This window comes from Oculina patagonica, chromosome 8 (assembly GCF_052425735.1).
Source record: "Oculina patagonica isolate OP01 chromosome 8, crgOcupat, whole genome shotgun sequence".
NCBI classification, from domain to species: Eukaryota; Metazoa; Cnidaria; class Anthozoa; order Scleractinia; family Oculinidae; genus Oculina; species Oculina patagonica.
Window position 1 is genome coordinate 20,669,306 of NC_135765.1, and position 21,979 is coordinate 20,691,284.

The following is a 21,979-nucleotide window of genomic DNA, read 5'->3' on the forward strand; positions in this document are numbered from 1 at the left end:
ACTTCTCGGTAAAAAGAGCGGAGTAACCAGAAAAATACAGTATTCGCTACTGGTTGAACAAAGCAAATCACCTAAATATCAAGAAGAAAAAATTATTCAAAACACAATTTCAAATAAAGATAATAAAAAAAGGCTAGCATGCATTAGATCACGCGTATCATGCAGATAACACCACACGGTGTGTCTTAAATCTAATAGATGCTGTTCGTTTCAAAACCTTGAAAACCAATAAAACTATTCATTTAAATATCAACAATAACAGAAAATCTTTAAAACAAAATTACAAAAGAAAATAAAAAAGACTAAAAAAGGGCATGCATTAGATCACGCCTAACAGATGCTGTTCGTTTTAAAATCCTAAAATCCCAACTAAATGTGAAAAAAGAAAAAAAGATTCAAGATGAGGCCAAGAAACATTTGAATGGCATTTACCGTAAAATTTTGAATACTTAAAAAAAAGCCGTGAAATTAACATGCCGTGATAAAATTTAATTAACTACCGCGCCAAAGGGCAAGTTTTCATTTTGCCGTCAATTATTTCACTCGATGGCTTTACCGATCCTTTTAAAAACTCCATTCTAGCTTGTAGAAATTATTATATAATTACTTTACATTTCCATTTTGTTTTCTGAGCTCTTGAAAAGTGTGCGAGTAAAGTGTTTACATCAAGAACTAAAATAAGGTTGTTTTGTTGTGCAAATATTCAATTCGTCTGTGACAGACAACTTTGTCGGGCCAACGGTGCATGGATGAAAATGCATGGACAAAATGGACACAATTCTTGCTAAATGGAAAATATCTTCAAAGTGGGGTCTGACCGAAAAGTTCTTTGGCTACCAGCCGTTTTCAAAAGCAGAAGCTTGCTGCAAAAAAACATTGCGTGACTGACGAAATGGCTTTTCAGGTACAAAAAGTCGAACGCTTGAATAACACAAAAATATATATTTCACGCTTAACAGAAATCAGGGTTTAGATAAAATTTTAAATAGGAGAGTGATCAAATAGCTCCTGCTGAGTAAACATCAAAAGTGTGTGATTTGAATCCTGGCCAAGAAAGCAGCCGAATGAACTACTGAGACAAACATGGTAAATACGGTGCCTCAATCTATAAATAGATGTTGTTTGTTTCAAAAGCCTAAAAACCCCAACTTAACGTGAAAAAAATAAATGAAACATGAAAAAAAGTTTCAGATGAATTTTTATTCAAGATGGGGTCAGGAAAAATTTTGAAAGGAATAAAGAAAAAGAAAATTTCAAAACCGTGAAATTTTGTAGCCGTGGTAGAATTTAATTACATGCAATTACCTAAACCAGGATTTCATTTTGTAGTCCATTTGTTTTACTTGCTGGCTTTCACGGATCCTTTCAAAAATTCCATCATAGTTCGTAGAAATACTATACATTACCATTTTGTTTTCTGAAGTCTTGGGAGGTGTGTAAGACTTCATCAAGAACAAAAATAAGATTATTTCGCTGTGCAAACATTCAATCGTCTCTGATACGCGACTTTGCCGGCTCAACTGTACACGGATGAAAATGGACACAATTTTTTCTATTAAATGGAGAGCATCTTCAAAGTATTCCGGCTCAAAAATTCTCTGGCTACCAGCCCTTTTTTGTCTCGTGTTACGTCGCGGTCACGTCGTGAACGACGTGACCGTGACGTAACACGAGATTATCCGAGGGGACTTGGTAGCTCAGGATAGTGCTTTGTGTAAGACCTCTTGTAAGGTAACGAAGTGACAAAGTAGCAAGGAAACAAGGTAAGAAATAGACATTTTTACATAGATACATTTTGCTGATAAGATGCATCGGGATGCTGTTCTTCGTATTGCGCGTTTTCTCTTGTCGAGTTTTAAACGTGCTTATTTACACGTGTGAGACATGGTGTAAATGTTTGGATTACTAAGGTATGTGAATAATGTAATATATTACATGAAGTATCATCTTTAGTAATACCGCCAAATCTGATAAGGAGATTTTATCTCACATATGTTGCTTAAATAGGTAGTTTTTTACATGGAAAATGAATTTATCTTTACGGTAGGTTTGTGTTTTGATATTATATTTGCGGTGGGTATTGTTAAAGTATGCGGCTGGCTGAAAAGCTGTTGTTAAATTTCTGTTTGCATTACAAGAAAGCCATTTTGGTGCGTGTTAGGGTCGAGGGTTGTTGAGGTCAGAGCAGTTTTCAGATATGTCAAATGGAGAAATATCAAAAGGAGAATATTAAGTGAAGTTACCACGCAAACAAAAATATTGATGTGGTACGTATCTCATCTTCGGCTTTGTTCGTTTCTTTAAACTTTATTCAGTAAAGAATAGGAAGGGCGTATTATGAATAGTGTAGAAACAGAATAAAAGGATTAAGGGAAGTGCGATTATCGTTATCTGAGAAACAGGAAATTAATTTGCTTTGCTTTGTTAATTGTATACGCTTTCCAGAACGTGATATGATATTTTGAAGACACTAAGGTCACAAAGTCAAATTCATAATTCCTTTTTGTTTGTTTTTCTTAGGGTCGGGTCGCACTAAAAAATTTTTTGGAAGAATTTGTTTACTTTGCGGTGAAAATCTATCAACACGCGAGATTTTTAAGTGCGACCTCCACTTAAAAAAAAAGGCGAACCTATTTTCCAAAATTTTGTCAAAGGAAGCCGTCTCCAGTGATAACAGAACCTGTCAGGGAAATGACATTGAAGGTCATGATCACACGCAATCACAAAGCGCGGGAACTTCGCTAGAACACTCGATCATGGATGGAGGTGGCTTTTTTCTCAGTTCAACACCATTTTATCCGGTTACTTTTTTGATCAGCAGCAGCAGCAGCAACAGCAGTTTGGCCCTTTTATGAATGAACTGCATTCGCAGTTAAACGTGGGTGAAGGCAGTCAAAGCAGGCCAGGGAGCGCATCGAGCGATATAACGAGCTCCCCGACGAGTCCCGTTGCTGTTGCAAGTACATCTACAGCATCTTCTCCCGAATCCGGACCGGCAAAGAGAACTTACGACAAATGGGTCCGACGATGATCAGAAAATGCTAATTCGTCTTTGGGCTGATAATTTCGATCGCCTGAAGAGCAGAGAAGCACGAAAGGTCTGGGATGAAATGAGGCGAGCACTGAACTCGAAATTTGGCACGAAGAGGACCAGGGATAAAGTCTTTTAAGCGTCAAGCAATCAAATTCATTTCCGGTTGTCACTTGCGAAGCCGGACCAAGATATATTAAGTGATAATACACAATACATCTTGCAACAGTATCAACAAAATGCAAGTAATCAACGTTTTCACGGAACATATATCTTGTCCTTCCACGGCGTAAATTTTGAGAGTTTAAAGCGTATTTTACAAATAGACTTGAGCAAAAACAAACTAAACTAGCAAAACATGTGGCAAAGAAGTGTGAAACAAACAGGAAACCACGCAGCGCAGACTATAAATGCAATGACCTCTAGACATTTCCTTGGCCACAATCTTACGGCTCTATTTAATACATAATGCCTCCAGATAAAACAGATCCCCATTAGAAAGAAGTGAGAAGCAAATTACGTCGAAAAACCTTCTCAGGAAACTAATTTGTGCAGTTGTTGAATACCTTAGAAATCATTGCGAAGATTTTGTTGAGTTTTTGGAAGGACAGTTGGACAGGTTTGACTATTTGAGTAGAATGTGAAGAAAGGGCACATGGTGCGATGCTGGTATAGCACAAGCTGTTGCAAATACTTGAGAATGAAATTTGAGAATTTTAAATATTGTAGAATCCGGAGATGGTTTTTCTGAGCTTATATCATTGTTAGCAACGGGTGCTACTTTACTGATCTGTAACACGAGACAGCCCAACGGGCACTTTGATTTTTAAAGCAGTTATGCGTGAAGCTTGCTGCAAAATCATTGCCTGACTGACGTAGCAGTTTTCAATAAAAAAATAATTGCTTGGACGTGTCAAAAAAATCACCGGTTTCGCAAACCAGTACTCAAACGCTTGAATAACTAAAAAATATATATTTCACGCTTAAGAGAAAAAAACATGAAAAAACAAAGTTATCCGCTGCTTTCGGAAAGCACTCACACAAGTCATACAAACGCCAGTGCTTGCTTACGTGACTCATATGGCGGGTTCCCCATCGCCGTTCGGTTCCAATTAGCTCAAAACGCATGGATAAAATAATAATAATAATAATAATAATAATAATAATAATAATAATAATAATAATAATAATAATACTCTTCCGCTAAAAATAGCGGAGTATCCAGAAAATTGCAGGGATTGGCTCCTGGCCGAATAAAACGAGTCAGATAAACGTACATCAAGAATGAAAGAAAATGTGTATCAAAAACATCACACGGTGCCTCAATCTATAAATAGATGTTGTTCATTTCAAAAGCCTAAAAATCGCAACTCAACGTAAACAAATGAAAGAAACATGAAAAAAAAAAATTCAGATGAATTTGTATTCAAGATTGGGTCAAGAAACATTTTGAAAGGCATTAAAATTTCGAAAATTTCAAAACCGTGAACTTTTGCATGGCGTGTAGAGTAGAATTTTATTTAATTACATGTAATTACCCGCACCAAGATTTCATTTTGCAGACCATTTGTTTTACTCGATGGCCTTACGGATCTTTTCAAAAATTCCATCATAGTTCTTAGAAATACTATACATTACCATTTTGTTTTCTGAAGTCTTGGAAAGTGTGTAAGTAAACACTGAAGTAAAGCTGTTACATCAAGAATCAAAATAAGATTATTTTGCTGTGCAAACATTGAATCGTCTCTGATACGCAACTTTGCCGGCTCAAAAATGAAATGAAAATGGACATAATTTGGAAAGCATCTTCAAAGTATTCTGGAAATTAAATTCTAAATAGAAGAGTGATTTAATAGCTCCTGCCGAGTAAATATCAAAAGTGCGTGTTTTGAATCCTGGCCAAGGAAGCGGCCGAGCGGGTCTGGAACGATTTACCGACAAGACTACTACTACTACGAAAAAATTCTGGGCGATTTATGAACAGGGCCCAGTCCCCGCCCGGTTAATAAGCTGTTGGCTGTCATGTGATCTTGTAATTGGATAGCCACTGACTTTTCCGTAATCTTAGACGTAACCTGCAAGTTGCTAACCGGTCAAAAGTTTTTGTTAATATGTTTGAGACCTGCTTTCTTAAGCAACGGGTGAACTAAAGCATTCTTCCAATCCTCTGCAAAGACGCCTGACTCAAGAGACAAGTTGACAATTTTCCTAAGAACAGGGAGCAGTTCATCCAAACAAAAGGTCAGAATAGACGATGGTAGGGGATCAAGGGCGCATGACTTTGCACACGAGGCAGCAATTCTCCGTACACTCTCCTCGGACAGTGGGGTAAATTCTGAAAACTCGCTACACGGTGAAGCTGATGTGGCAAGCGAAGTTGCGCCACTGGCATCCGCATCCAGCTCAGACCTAATAGCCGTGATTTTGTGAACGAAATACTCACCCATCTCATTTGCCAGCATACGAGCGTCCGTATGAGGCGGCAGTGCCTTGTCCACATGAAAGTTCAAAAGGCGTTTACTGGCCCGAAATAGCCTTCCCTGGTCAAAACTGTTCTCATCAATATATTGTTTATAATAGGCACGTCTAGACTCGTTCATGACATGCAATGCGAAATTTCGTTTGGCTTTGAATACGACGAGATCCGAATCAGACCTACTTGCCCGCCATTTCCTTTCAGCGCTCCGTCTTTCACGTCTCGCCTTCATTATTTCATCATTAAACCAGTGAGGGCGTGTCCGAGACTTAACATGGCGAGCCCGAACTGGCGCATGTTTGTCCAATAATGATCTTAGAGTATTATTATAGCATTCCACAAGTTCATCCAGGGTATCAGGGGGGTCACGGCACAAGCTGGAATTACGGATATCTTCCAAAAACTGTTGCTTGTTGATTTCTTTGAGTTTCCGGAACTCAGCGTGCCTGGCCTTAGGAGCAGGCATAGTCTCCCTCGCAGCCGTTTTTAGTGTCGTCACGCAACATTCCTCCCCACAAACGGCTGCTCACATTCGAACAACATTCCTTTCCCTTTGTTTCTTATGTGACCAATCACAGCACAGGAGATTGTAATCAACATGTGTTTCCCGCGAACTGGGTTGTTGTAGAGAAGAACATTTGGATGCGTTTAGAAAACGTTGGCATTTTTTTCGACCGAACCAGAAAGCGTTGCAATTCATTTCTAAATATATTTTCAAAACATTGCCAACGCGTTTTGAAACATTCGAATAAAATTGACAATGCATTCGATATTCAACGAAATCACCGAGCATTTAGAATCATTCACGGGACTGTTGTGTCAGCTTTTAAAATTCTCTACAGCGTATTTTTAATTCACTTGCATGATTACAAAGACAATGTTATTTCGGTTTGAATTTGGAGCAGAAACTAATTAAATACACAGAGTAACTCCTGTAATTTTGCGGCGTTGAAATCATGCTGCATGTCTGCGTTTCAAATGACATTCGATCCCTTGTATTTCGCACGCCGCACGCAACAAGTTCTGATGATAAATAACAGTGAAATTAGTTTTATTCCGCAGCCACAACTCTCTATAACTTAAGTTATGAAAAAGGGCTTCGCTTCGCAGACCGTTCCAATAAAACAGCATACAAATGAAACACGCAAACATTTATCTTTTAGCTTATTTAGCAACGGGTCAACATGCGGCGCTACATTGTCTGGCGTGTCTGCTTCGGATAAATTATTTTTCTGAAAAGAGCTGTACACCGGCAACGTTCAGTTTATCCGGTTTACAAACGCAGAAGAATTAAAAGCAAAGACCATGCGTCTCATAAAAGTTTTAAACTACATTAAATTTGTGTTGGGATAAACTTTAAAAATACTTATCGCCAGTTCATTATAACAAGTCATGCACGGCGAAGTATGCATTGGGGAGCGACACATATAATTATTATTTTCGTAGTCTTGTCTCTTCTTCCCGAAAGATTGCGGTTCTGGACGTCTTTATTGAAACAGAGCGAAATGTTTTGCAGTATTTTAAGTTTTGCGGAACATTCACGACAGACACTGATTCAGATCAAACGTTCGAACTGAAACATGTACTGAAGCAGCCAACGTGTATTTAAATATTTTATTCATTCAGTTTTTACAGCGGATTAAATAACATTGCGAATTCACAGCAAAAACAGTAATTACAAAATGTAGTCGAGGAAAAGAAGGATGTTTTTGTCAACCTACCTACGGGTTTCGGTTAAGTCTCTCCTGTATCAAGTCATTGTCAAGTTCGATCAAGTGGTATTGATCAGAAATTGTAAACTGATTTCGAAGCTTTCCCACGGCATGGAGCTGCCGTGGTTTCTTCATTGTCTTTCTCGACTCTTGATAAGCGTTTCGTTCTTGGAATTTCCTGATCCTTAAAGATTCCCATCAATTCAGTTTTAAGCTCTTGAAGATGATCAGAGGCCAATTAAAAGGTTATATAAGGTCTTATAAGCCGTCCAATAGCCGACTTTGCAAACTGACAACTCGCTGGTCACTGAATAGCAGATCACATTCACGTCCAGACATGAACAAATCAGAATAATCGCCGGAAAATCGAAATGGTTCTCAACGCATTTGCATTTAAGCTCGAAATTTGAAATGTATTGCTAGCTAACAACAAAGCCTCTTCGACATTTTGAACTGAGAACTACAAGATAAAACACGCAACGCGATTGGTTGATTACTTTGGCGGGCACGGTTCCCGAGATATATGAACCGAATGGTGATTGGTTGAAATGCGGAAAGGAATTTTGTTCGAATGTGAGCAGCCGTTTGTGGGGAGGAATTTTTGTTGCGTGACGACACTAAAAACGGCTGCGAGGGAGACTAGAGCAGGCACAGCTGTCCTAAGATGAGATAGGACAACCGCATGATCTGAGAAATATCTCTCCGTCTCAGGCTCTTTCACTATTATTTCATCAGACTGACGGGTGATGAGTAAATCAAGGGTGTGACCATGAATGTGGGTAGATCGTTTTACATGTTGTTGCAGGCCCATTGAATCCAAGAGATCTCTAAACTGTATGGCATCCATGTCAGTAGGCACGTCAACATGTATGTTAAAGTCGCCCAAGAGGACCAGCTGTTCGTTGGACATAACAACGGATTCGAGGTAGTGAGAAAATTCTGCAAAGAACGTACCAATTGAAACTGGATGAACAGGTGAATAAGGCGGCCTGTAAACAATTACAATGCGAAGCCGAGTAGATCTAACATCAACAAGCCACTCTGACACCTCGAACGACGACTTCTCAATACAAGATATTTTGCTGGTGACATATCCATTCCTCACAAGCAGTGCAGTTCCCCCACCCCTTCTGTCAGATCGTGGACAGTGGTATAGAGTATTGTACCCCGTCGAAGTAAGTTCATTAAGAACAGCACCGTCGTTCACGGACAACTGGGGTCTCGCAAATTGTAAACAAATCGGCTTTCAAATCATTCACCAATTCCACAAAGGCTGCTGATTTATTCCGTAGCGATCTAGCATTCAGACTGCATATTTTCAATGGCCTGTTGTCACTGGGTGACATTCCACTCTGATCTACGGCAATAAGATTGTTTGGATTGCAGGATAACGGTCCATTGGGACCCGGGTTTAGTTTGAAAACGATCTCATAGATCATCGCACAGCGGAATGTCGCACTGCAATTAGAATAGTACAAACAAGGGCGATGACAACGCTTGATTCTGGTCATCACCTTGAGTAACGTTGCATTCCAGTGTGGGAAGAATAATGGCATCTTATCTGTAATCCCAACGGCCAGGCAAAACGACGCGCTATTCGGAGTCAAACCAAAAATGTTCCTCGATAAATCGTCCCATTCTTGGTTTCCAGGAAATATTTTATCACCAAGACTCGAGGAGCAGTCACTTAGAGAAATGTTGGGCCCCCTTTCAGGGTTCCAGAACCAGTGTGATAGCAGCAGAAGATGAAAAAGGCGAGAGCAAAACTCACCGTGTCCGCCCATTGTCGCACCTGTGTTCATAGTAAGTCATAACCTAAGCAATGACTTGTCTTTAATGAAAATTTAAGTGAAATTTGAGTACATCTAGGTTATAAAATGTATGACACGTTACACAACAGACTCATTACTAAACTTGTAAATAAATATCCTTACGCATCCCAGGGAAGGAGATTTGAAATTCTTAGGGGAGGGTGGAGGCTTGAAAAGACAAAGTTCTCAAAGAAGGGGCAGTGGCAGTGGGGGGTTCAATCCAAACTAACTTCTGTTGGAGGAGTAGCAATATTTTTTGGACAACCTAATGGAAAAGAATACAGGTTTTGTTTCATTTTGCTAGAAATTTACAATTTTGCACCAAGATTGGTTTTCATTTACTCAATGTAATGTATATTTTTTCCTAGAAAATTAAGTAAAAAGAAACATTCTTTTGTTTGATATTTATAGCAAAGAAAAATCGACCATTTTGCAACAAATTATGAGCATGCGTGTTACACCCTATATTATTACAACTTTCTTAATTCAGTGTGAGCACATTACTTCAAAATAAAACTCTCACCACACACCTTGATCCTTAGCTCAGATTCAGAAAACAGATCAAGTCGCCTGAGGTATCCAATCACACGCAAACACGCAGGAAGCTGAATAGCTGAACGGAGCTGCTGCAACAGCTGAGAAAGCATCAGCTTAGTTGATGCCTGGACTACCTCTACAATGTTTTGAATAATGGGGATATTAGAAAGCTTCTTTTCCAATCTATGAACATACGAGGCAAGTTCCAGAGCTTCTTCGTAGTAACCATTTCTCACGCATGAGTCCATGAGCTATGAATAAGGTTGACATGCAAACAGAGTTAACATAAAGATGGATTAACTAACATACAGCAAATTACTAAAAATAAATCATTACAGTGGAACCCCGCTTTACGGACACCCGCTTAATACGGACACCCCGGTATTACGGACAGTTTCGTTGGTCCCAACGAGAACGTCATACATTTTCTCTCAAATTAACCCGCTTAATACGGACACCTGTTAATACGGACAACGGACACTTTTCGTGTCCAGAGTGATAAACTCTTATACATTGTCAACCCCGCTATACGGACACCGTTACCTGTCGACTGTCAATTTTCATTGTCGCGATTAGACCCTGGTCAAATAATAACAGAATTTGACGAGTTAAAACGATTTTATTACTAAGAGATTTCGGTGTTTGACCCTTGTACTTAAAGTCCTTTTATAAGGTTTTCTGACTGCTGTTCCTATCCCCCACCAGGGGGCAAGGAACTAAGAGTTCCTATTTAAAAGTTTCACTTTCTTTGCCTTTTGCTTCAGCCATCGCTTTAACTCTTTTTAATTTCCTTTTTGAGGTCCTTTGCTTGCCACTAACAGCAACAGCCTCTGTTTGTATTGCTGGGTTGTTGTCAACGTCTAGTAATTGTTCGAGTAAATCCACGACCACGTGCGACATTTTCAAAAAAAATAAATAAATAAATAACTATGTGTTTTAGTGGTCATGCACTTAGCTTCATATCTCAACGAGATAGCTAGTTTACAGGCATGCCACTGAAACAGAGGAAACAAATAATTTATAAATGAACATAACAGGGTTAAAAATCCCAACTGGCAGGAGGCAGACCAGTTGGCCATATACAAAGCGTGGTCGAGGATTTGAACTCGGGACAACCAAGAAACAAATCCAGCTAGTGGCAAGGGCAACCCTCGAACTGGTGACCTCCGGATTACAACGCCAGCGCCCTAAACCACTCGGCCACGCTTGCCTCCTAAAGTCCACTGTCGAGTTTAATAAAGTTTAGTTCGAGTGTCTGACTAGATCGTAAGGTTTTCGTAAAAACTGTTTATTTTAGTCAGAGAGTTCACAGTTTGCATTTGTCACAGTTACAGAATGACAATTAAACAACGTTTTGTTGCTGTAAAGAAGTTTGCCTTTGTCTTTGTGTCGATAAAACATGTATACGTGACTTTTTTCTGACACCCCGCTTTATAAGGACACCCCGTTTATACGGACAATTTGTGCTGTCCCCTTGGTGTCCGTATTAACGGGGTTCCACTGTATCATGAGACTCACCTGTGAGATTTCCAGTATCTCCAGTAATTGCGTGTGACGTGCTAATGTTAGAGAATTTAAATGACGACTGCAAGTAAAAAAAAAACTGTTATCTAGTGCATACAATCCCATGTACATATACACTGAAGTTAAAACTACAGGTATTTACCTTGTGTTTATTTCTTGAGCTGCCTTCATAAAATTGCTACACGTCTCTGAAAATGTTGGTAACTTGTCCAAAAGGGACTGAACATGCTTTTCCACTGATACAAACTGAAAGAAAATGTTTCAGTTATAAATCTTTGTAACACAGCTAGTAAAGTCTAATACTCTTTGTTACAGCTGTTGTGTCACAGAAAACCAAAAGTTGTGTAGGTAATTTCTAATTTAAGATCTAGTGTGCTAATAACTATATTATACTTGTAAGTTTTTTTTCTTTTTTTTTCAATTATTGTATTTGTTTATTTTTACGTTATTCTGTGTGTATTTTTTTCTATTGAAATGAATAAAATAAAAAATAAAAAAATAAATAAAAAAAATAAAAAAGTTGTGTAGGTCAGATTTTCAGAACACAATTTCTAGCGATCACTATTTTTGTACAGTCAAACCTTTCCAAAAACTGCTGACTAAGATCTCTGTCAAAATTGGTTCCTGGCAGTTTTACATTCTTTGGTATTTAACCCCTGATCAGTTACCAAAAAAATAGTTTTCCTAAAAATGTCCTGAAAATAAGCATGGATTGTATAATTTTTACCATGCTAGGTTTTCATCTTTTTACAGGAAGAGGGCGTCGCTACTTTCACATCACTATTTTTGGAGGGGTAATTACTTTCAATGTTAACATGAGGTTGATGAACCTAAGGTAGTTTTTATTGGAGGTCACTACATGGAATTCTAGGAAAAAGAGTAATAAACATGTCTTATAGGGTTCACTTGTTGTTAAATGATCAAAATCATCTTTTTGATATTCCCTAAATACATGTACTGTATCAGTATGCCTTCAACTTAATTGGCTGGTGTACCAAAAGTGATCAATTGCCAAGCATTTGCTAATAATGTCCTTGTAGTAATTGACAAAATGGGACTGTTTCATGTTTGTCCCTCTAACAAACAATAGCAGTGCTAATAAAATACAGTGTACCATTATTATTGACTTACATCATGGAAGATGTCTTTGGAACATTCTGCAGTTTTGATGAATGTCTTGTAGTTATGAAAAGCCAAGTGTTCAGTTTGTTCCAAAATCTGAGCCTTTTCTTCTGCAAGTCGTTCAGGTTCCCGACCTAATTTATATAGTAACAAAATATGATTTTTGAAAAGCTTAAGAGGGTGCTAAATAGAGGATTCACGGTAAACACAACAGTCCAGTTACATCATGCATCAAATAGAAATAAGCCACAAATAATTTTGGCAAGAACAATGTAGGTAACAAGGTTTAATTGAATTAGCTTTCATACAATGATCCTTTCTTAAAATTATCAAATGAACAAAATGCACTGGGCCACGAACAAAATGCTAGTATTGTATCCAGGATCTATGAAAGACCTAATCAACCAACAAATGAAAATCATGAAACGTGAAACTGCAAGGCTGATCGAACTCCGTAGAAAACTTAATGCGGCAGAGACATGATAGAGACCAATTGATCTAAGAGTGAAGAATGCACATTCTGTTCTCTGTGGCATTGTACTGTACTGACGAGGACTAAAGAGTCCGAAACAGCTGTCTACAGTAACTGTTATGCATTCTTAACTCGGATTGGTCTCTATCATGTCTCTGCCGCATTAGTTTTCTATACAGTTCGATCAGCCTTGCAGTTTCACGTTTAAAGTTATCAGATCTTAAATACAACAATTTCTTTTCTGTACTGCTCCATTAAGAGATCGTTGCTATTTCAAGCAGTTTCTCTTTTGTAAAGTAAGTGTGAAAAAAAAAAGAGGGATGGCTTGTTTTCAACTTCACACATGTTTGGAGAACTCTGTCCACTTAGCCATACACCAATGATATTATTGCTATTTAATGTTTCACCCCTGACAGAAGTTACATGTAACATATCACACTTATTTAATACCACTTTGCTTACTTAATTTGTCCACACTAGAAGCACTCAGTTCTGCAAGATACAAAGTGAAATCTGGGCTGTCCTTCCATGTTTCTGAAATCATAAGAAAACAGTTGATTGACAATTTCTGATCTCTAGAACATACCAATATTTATACAGTATGACAGGCTACATTTACTTTTTCTTCAGGTGCAACCCTAAATGAGATTCTTTATATGGCTAAAAACACCCTGAATAAGACCCAAATCCACAATTTATACCCTTAGTCAATCAGCTGAGTATCCCTGACCCTTTCATAAGAAGTCACCCCCTCCCCCTTGCCTGGCTATGTACAGATGCACATACAGATTCTCCTTACTTGGCCTCTTTTCCCTATCAGTATCTATTCCTAGAGTAGAGAGACAGCTGCTAGAGTGCGATGAGAATCAAAGAACTCTTTGAGATGTCGACTTTTTTGCATGAAGTTCGTATGAGTAGAAGCTAGTTTATCCTGGGCATTGTTGTTCAAACATATCATGGAAGAATTCAAACGTCTTTCAGTTCAAGCATTTTTTTTATTTTCGTGGAGGAAATGCTGTATTTGTAAGTCGCGACGGCTGGGTGCTTTGCGACTCATATACTTTGGCTTGGTTAAAAATGGTAAACTTTGACGTTTGCCTTTAATCGAAATAGTTGTTTCCTTTTGAGAGAAAGATTTCACTCGGCAAGCAGGGTCCCGATAAAGGACGCACGACAGAGACCTGTCTCGTCACGTAATCTAACCCCACATGAGAAGTAATTTTCGTTGGATTACTGTCAAAAGCTGCTTCTCCCGCGTTATCACCTATGGCTACACATGCTATTTCTAACGACTACATTTCCAGTAAAACAGTTGCTGTTTCTTTTTCTAATGGCGATGCATTAAAGTGTATATGACAGATTTTTTTTATTTGCCTGATCGAACATACGTGGGATGCTGATGGGAATATCGAAAAAAGAAATTCGAAATCTCTTTTTTTCACTGCGCTTTTGCGCTCTAAAAACGTGAAATTTCACTTCCGGTTGGGTCCAAAACCGCGCACATTGGGGAGCTGGGTCTATTCTTCTTTTGACGTCATGGCCGGTATAGACCCAGCTCCCCACTGTGCGCCGTGACGTCAAACAAGAATGCGCTCAGTGATACACTCAATAACCAAACAAACCGAACATGGAATTTTAAAGCTGCGACGGCATAGATTTTAAATCGCTACAATCACAACAACACGTGCATTTCTTCTAAATTCGTTTTGAGCCTAATACGTCAAGATTAAAAGCCGCCTTTTCATTTTACTTACCTGTATATTTGCTGATAATTTTTATGATATATGTTAGCTTTATTTTCACACGCTGTTTCCATCGGCTTTTCTAAAAAAACTATCATTACACTAGTATCCCTCTAGACTTCAGATCATTTTTTTTTTTTCGGTTTTCCGGCAACCCAGCCACAATCTTCCTTTGAAATTCCCTGTTCAGTTTGTTTGGTTCTTGAGTGTATCACTTGTTTGACGTCACAGCGCCCAGTGGGGAGCTGGGTCTAGACCGGCCATGACGTCAAAAGCAGAATAGACCCAGCTCCCCACTGTGCGCGGTTTTGGACCCAACCGGAAGTGAAAATATTGCGTTTTTTAGGTCGAAAAAGCGGTGAAAAAAACGAGATTTCAAATTTCTTTTTTCGATGTTCACATCAGCATGCCACGTAGATTTGATCAGGCAAATAAAAAAAAATCTGTCATATTCACTTTAACTAGCTTCTGAACAGAAGCAAAAACGTTTAGCGTTTACTGCTTCCACAGGAAGTAATTTCACAACAGGCTACAAAAACACTTGTAAATATCACTTCACACCTGCATTTAATGATGTTGCAATTCTAAAATTTAATTGTGCAACTCAGCAGAAATAATCAATTGTCACGAAATTGAGTTCCCTTTGGTTAACTATTAGCAACGTTTTAGTGTGTGAAAGTCTTGTACCAGTACAAATTTGCGTTGTTAATCGTTTTAGGTCAAATTAATATTAGCGCATAAAGACTTGTACCAGTACAAATTGCGTTCTTAATCGTTTTAAACTTCGTTGCCTTCGAGCGCTGAACCCCTCACGTTCTTAATTGGTTATGTTCACGTAAGATTTGGGCTACTCACATTTTTAATTGTTATATAACGTTTGTAAATTTGACAAGTCACGTTTTTTCACAAGAATGGAGGTGTTGAAGCACAACTATAGAGTGACACTTTACAAGTCACGTGCTTTGATCACCCACAGCGAAAAGTATTCCCTTGAGAAATTAAAGTTTTAGTGTGTGAAAGACTTGTACCAGATTTGGGCTACTCATGTTTTTAATTGTTATATAATATATCAACCTAGTAAAATGGCCCAGCTCACAACCGGTCGGTATAAAACGCAGACCATGCAGACTCAGACTGCAGACTGCAGACCGTGCAGACGGTGCAGACTGAGTAATTTTTTTTTCTTCTTTTTTTACATTGTGTTTCACAAACTTTTCATGAACGGTTTCTGAAGTTCTTTTGAAATTCGCGAAGTTCGCTACGAACTTTAGGGGGAATTTCATTAAGTAGTTGTCAATCAAATTACGAACTTCGAAACGAAATTGCGAATTTCACGTGCAGCGAAGTTGAAAGGTTGAGGAGTTCGCAAGTTGAGAAGAAGTTCGTCCAGTTTGTTTAATTTGGTGAAATGAATCCGTTCACGGTACAAGGACAGGCAATTTCAAGTCCAGGAAGGCAGGAAATCATCTAAAGTTGGCTTCCGAGGTCAAGGATTATTTTATTTAGCTTCCAGCTTGTTAAGTTTTCTTCTACTGTCAGAGAGCGCGTTACACTGTAAACATTGGAACATTTTAAGTTTTAGGTAAAACGAACTGGTCGGATATAGCAGTTTATTATTCAACACATGCGCGCGCTGCCCATATATGGTCAAAATATATACGTATTTTTTTATAAATATATTTCTGTATATTTTTTGAGTTTCTATTTTGTTTATTTTTTTTTTTTTTTTTTTTTTTTTTTTTTTTATTTTTTTTAAAAAAAAAAAATTTTTCTTCTTTTTTTTATTATCTTTTTTTCCCCCCCCCCCCCCCCCCCCGTATTTTTACCTTCTTTTTGTATATTATTTGTTAAGTTCAGGATTCTAGTTCAATTTTATAACGTAAACAAATGCTTCGGTTGGTAGTTATGCTTTGGGAATACAGGGTTTTCTTGAGAAATCCCCCAAAATTTTTTACACTGTCCTTAATACTAAAATATAAGTAATTCATAAATAAATAACCATTTCAATTGTTCCAAAGCAAGTGTTGTTTATTAGTAAGAAAAAATTTAACCAAAGCTTATTTTTTTGCAAATATAAATTATTTCAGAGGAACAGAGTTTATCACGAACGGACAGATGGCGTGACTTGCGTGTTGTGTAAACACAGAAGTATAACAACACGGAATTGAAAAGTTCTGGTTTTCCGCAGATTTTCCAAACTGATGTGTATTCAAGAAGGAAAACGTTTTTTTCTCTTTAGAAGATTTTTACGGCACACACAAACAGTATTTTTATATTTAAACCGGTTCATTTGTTGAAATTTTTTCCTTCGAAACTGCACACGGCAGAACTTGTAATCTATTTTTAGTCGGGTGTCGGGTGACATTGGGAAACTCACTCGCTCAGTTGTGACATTCACAAACCATTTTCAGGGCCGCCTTGCTTTTTAGTCCGTTGATGTCCTGCCTTATTGGACTTGGGATTGCTTTTTACTGTACTGGGAACGGATTCATTTCACCAAATTAAACAAACTGGACGAACTTTTTCTCAACTTGCGAACTCCTCAACCTTTCAACTTCGCTGCACGTGAAATTCACAATTTCGTTTCGAAGTTCGTTATTTGATTGACAACTACTTAATGAAATTCCCCCTAAAGTTCGTAGCAAACCTCGCGAATTTCAAAAGAACTTCGGAAACCGTTCATGAAAAGTTTGTGAAACACAATGTAAAAAAAGAAGAAAAAAAAATTCAGTCTGCACCGTCTGCACCGTCTGCAGTCTGCAGTCTGCAGTCTGCATGGTCTGCATTTTATACCGACCGGCTCACAACAAGTCTCTCGTAGCTCAGTTGGTTAGAGCGCCCAACCGGTATCTGGGAGGCCATGGGTTCGATTCCCGTCGGGGACTCAGAATTTTTTCTTTGTCCCATGCTCGTGTCATGTAGATCATCTCATCTTTATTGTTATATAATGTTTGTAAATTTGACAAGTCACGTTTTTTCTACAAAATCGGAAGTGTTGAAGCACAACTACAGAGTGACACTTTACAAGTCACGCGCTTTGATCACCCACAGAGGAAAGTATTCCCTTGAGAAATTAAAACAGTCCCTTGAGAGTTAACAAGAATGTGGTTCGAGATTACCCAACTTAACCGCTATTCTCCTTCCTTTTGCTTGTAAACAAGCAAAAAAGTCAAAAAAGGGGGGCGGCGGGGGGGGGGGGGGGGGTTGGAACATGTTATGTTCTGCACTCAATCAAAGAGAACTTTTACAGCAAGTCCCTGCATAAGTGTGAGGTCTAGATAACTGGATATTGGTCAAGTTTTCTTTGGGCGTGTTTTATGGACACAAATCTTGACTAAACAAGCTTAGTCAATAGAGGACTTATAGTGTGGCATAAAGAACACCATTTTTTGGCAAGACACAGTGAGCAATTATAAAGACATAAACAAAACATGGACCAGGGTCCATTGACATCCCCTGTGGACCTGGTCCATGGACCACCCTAATTTTTGAAAGCAAATCAAAGTGTAGAATTTAAGGGGACAGGGTATAAATTGAAGGTACTGTATTTATTCCGTTTTAAGACCCACCCTTAACTTGGCAACTTTGTCATGCTTAGTTTCCAAACTGAAAATTTTCTGAAAACACTCGGGTATAAGACGCCATGAGTTGGGGAGTTAAAAAGATGCAGTTATGTGTAGTTACCAGTGACCACTGAGTTTGAAGCTTGGCTACCAAGTTCTCAAGCATGCTTCATACCTGGTGTTTATTGAGTGGTTTTCAAAGATTCTCAGACTCTTTTTGGGTATTTTCCTTGTCTTCTAAAGTCACTTATCAACTTTCAATGATGAGAAAGGTTTGTTTAATATGAGTATGCTTGATTTTCTTTGTCTGTTTCAACATAATGCTGACATAAGCAGGTGTTACTAAAACCTGTCAACTCAACAATATGCGATAATAAACTTCACATTGAAACTTTCTGTTTCTTGTTCTAGAGGTGTACAATATTATAAAAGGCAATGACCAACCATTTAAGTGTTTCCTTTTTTTTATATTTTAACTGCAAGTTCCCATAAAATGGTGGCCATAAGATTTTGTTGCGCGAAAATACTCGGTTATAAGACGTACCCTGAGTTTTGAGCAGATTTTGATTGAACAAGAATATTTTCTCGTAAAAAATGGTGCACCTCATAATAATAATAATTAATAATAATAATAATAATAATAATAATAATAATAATAATAATAATCTTTATTTCAACACGGTAAAAATCATCAGGACTTAAAATACATAATACTTATTTAAAATTACTTAATACCTATTTTACATAATAAATTTAAATTACATTAGTCGTCTACAATGATATTAATTAGTTATAATAAAAGAAATGCCTGCTTTCCATGAATGCCGTGTGATGTTAATATAATTTACATTGATTCTAGCCAAAAACGAAACTGCTGCAGCCGGATTTAAAGCTAGTGAGAGTTTGTGCTTGCTGAAGGTCGACAGGTAAACTGTTCCACAGCACCGCACCTCTATAGCTAAAACTGTTTTTAAGAAAATTAGTGCGGGGGAGCGGAACAGTTAGTTTACCCGCAGACCCTCTCAGTGAATAGGTACACGTATCGCTTCTATTAGAAAACATTGTCCTAAGGTAGTCAGGTGCAAGACCATTGAGTGATTTATAGACCATTAAATTGGACATCGAGTTTATTCCAGCCAAGTCTTGCAATAAGATCATCAGCATTGGCATCGTAGGAAGAAGAGGTCAAGATACGCGCAGCACGGTTTTGCAGTTTTTGTAGTTTACTTGCCAGAGTTTTACTGCAATTCCCCCAAACGACACTACAATAATCAAAATGGGGTTGTACTAAAGAGTTATAGATACATAGTAATGTCTTAAATGGAACAAAAGACCTGCTACGTTTTAGGATGCCAATGCCAGATGCAATCTTTTTAGAAATATTTGTAATGTTTAGATTCCAAGTTAGGTTTTTATCTATATATACACCAAGGGATTTTGTAAATTCAACTTGCTTTATAGAGTCACCATTTATTGAGAAGGACAATGGTCTACTCAAAGTACTTTAAATTTCCTATACGTTATCGTGGAATGTCCCTTTGAGACTGGATCAATGGAAATTTTGCGGAATGCATAGACAAGACTGTGGTCACTTAGACTAACATGGGATACACCAGAGCAAACGACCTTGTCAGGAGAATTTGTATAGATTACATCAATCAAAGTAGAAGATACATTAGTAATACGGGTTGGACTGTCTATAAGTTAGTGAAGGCCATAAACATCAATAATGTTATTTAGTAAAACTGTGTTGTTATCAGGTTGAGGTGAGGCCAAATTGCAGAACATCACCCATTAAATAGAACTCAATATTTTCTGCATCTAGCTTACCAACCAGGGTTTCAAAATGCGATAAGATTTCGGTTGATGAATTCGGAGGCCTGTACCATGTAGAAATGAGAAATGGTTTAGATCGAGGTTTGCGAATTTCGACGCATACGTTTTCAAGGCGTGACGCATACGTTTTCAAGGCGTGAAAAGTGAATAAATACGGTATCTACGAATCTGAAGTAACAAAACAAAACCACCGAAACCACCAAAACAACCAAAATGAAACCACTGAAACAACTAAAACGGCCGAAACGAAACAAAATCACCGAAACAACCGAAACCCATTACCATTAGTGAGAGCTAACCATAAACAGGATAACCTTAGTGTTATTCAGGTTAACCGAAGTGCTAATTGCTCAAGGCTAACCAGAGTGCTATTTAGGCTAACCAGTGTGCTATAATATTTTAAGCTAACCAGATTGGCTAACTGGAGTGGAAGGTGCACTCCGGTTAGCCTGCGAATAGCACCCTGGTTAGCCTGTGTGCAGTAAGCTTTCAATAATGGTAAAGGTTTTGGTTGTTTCGGTGATTTTGTTTTGTTTCGCTCATTTCGGTTGTTTTGGCAGTTTCATTTTGGTTGTTTCTGTAGTTTTGCATGATATGGACATTTCGCATTGGTGGTTTCATTTTGTTGTTATGGGTTAGTACATGGCGTCAATTTATACCTGTGGCTGACCCCATTCTACACTTTGATTTGCTTTCAAAAATTAGGGGTGGTCCCTGGACCCAGGTCCATTTTTGTATATGTCCCAATTATAACCCCATATTTCTCGCTCAGGTAGCCAATCACAGTGCAGAATTTCGTTTATCTTGCCCACTCATGGAACAAGCAATACAATAAGAGCTGATAACCATTAAGTGGAATAGTTCATATAGTTTTAATTGAATTTAACATCAGATATGATCGATTGTTTCCAGTAAGCTTAAGGAAATCGCTATCCACGAAGTTGGTATCCTTATCTGTTATTCGAAATAATTTTTCCATGACCAAAACAGAGTTCACCTGATACGTTCTTGGCAAGCCATCAGGTAATATACTGATAAGATAAGGAAAGGATTGACTTAAACTATTCAAGTACATAAGCTTGTATATATATGATATGTACAGTATGTTGCCCTATTACCGGACACTTTTTGCACTTACTATAAAATCTTACTTCAAAACAGCATTTACGAGCTGAAACTTACCCACAATGTAGCTTCCACTGCTGGTAAGTAGGTCGTGGAGTTTTATCTTCTAAATCTCTTTGGCTTCTTTGTAATCATGGAAAGAGTTGGTCAAATTCGGTGCCCTAATTCCGGACGAGTTGCCCTAATTCCGGACGATCGTTACGAGTAAAGTATTCCCTTTCTCTCGGAAATATTATTCCCGATCATGGCAAAATATAAGTCATTAGGGCTGACTAAAGGATTATTCTTTTGAAAAATTGTCTTTCAGGCAAAATTTAAAGCATTTTTCTTTCAATTTTAGCGAGAAAAATAATCAGGCCATTGACATAAACAATGTTCAGCGAATCTTTCGGCCACTTAAAACGAAGTTCGCCAAGGAAGATTAATCAATACCAAAACAGGTATCGAAGCTTTAATACAGCACAGACAGTTACAAAAATGCTTGTTTTTCAAGACCTATTCCATAAAATTGTTTTCAAATAGCTAAAAAAGTTTGCTGTAGGTATGCGTCCGGAATTAGGCACACCTCGTCAAAAATTCAACTTAACTGTTTGGTGACCGTGCTCGGAAATTAAGAGCGAAAACTGAAAATTTATTATATGCTGATAAACCTAGTCCTTTTACCTTTACTTTAATATATAAATAAATATAATATATCGCGCACTTTGCGAGAGCAGAGCGCTTTATTGAAACAATGTAGTTTGACACGCTGTAAAAATCGGATTTACGAAGAAAACGTTTTTTACCTACCTCCAAGAAAACTTGAATTTTCCCCTCTAAACGGAGCGCAGCTCAGCCGAAAAAAGAGCAAACGAAAGCAGACTAATCGCTAAGTCTTGTGAACTTTTTGTTTAACTTAATTTTACTGTTACGACGATATACGAAATTTTTAAGTCAAAGTGTCCGGAAATAGGGGTGTCCGGAAAATAGGGCAACATACTGTAACCTTACATCAGTATAAACATGAAGAATAATCATTTAGGTCCCTA

The 21,979-nt window shown here is 37.9% G+C and overlaps 2 protein-coding genes and 1 pseudogene across 3 annotated transcripts in view; all 3 read right to left on the bottom strand.

The window, feature by feature from the left end:
- The window catches only part of LOC144662715 (conserved oligomeric Golgi complex subunit 8-like), a 95,272-nt gene that overhangs the window by 73,022 nt on the left and 271 nt on the right, over window positions 1-21,979 (bottom strand). For both annotated transcript variants that reach the window (XR_013572516.1, XM_078523591.1), the window contains exons 2-6: window positions 13,148-13,219; window positions 12,223-12,347; window positions 11,234-11,337; window positions 11,086-11,152; window positions 9,561-9,818 (exon numbers count right to left, since the gene is read on the bottom strand). Coding sequence is in view for 1 of the 2 variants with exons in the window: in XM_078523591.1 (XP_078379717.1) it covers window positions 9,561-9,818; window positions 11,086-11,152; window positions 11,234-11,337; window positions 12,223-12,347; window positions 13,148-13,219 (626 nt within the window). In the remaining variant the exon portion in view is untranslated. The remainder of the gene's footprint in view (window positions 1-9,560; window positions 9,819-11,085; window positions 11,153-11,233; window positions 11,338-12,222; window positions 12,348-13,147; window positions 13,220-21,979) is intronic.
- Window positions 5,125-9,003, bottom strand: LOC144663192 (uncharacterized). The gene is made up of 4 exons (XM_078524114.1): window positions 8,417-9,003; window positions 7,860-8,208; window positions 7,517-7,519; window positions 5,125-5,958 (listed from the first exon to the last, which is right to left on the bottom strand). The coding sequence occupies exons 1-4, from the start codon at window positions 9,001-9,003 to the stop codon at window positions 5,125-5,127; spliced, it is 1,773 nt and encodes a 590-aa protein (XP_078380240.1).
- On the bottom strand, window positions 18,846-20,501 carry LOC144663193 (uncharacterized; annotated as a pseudogene).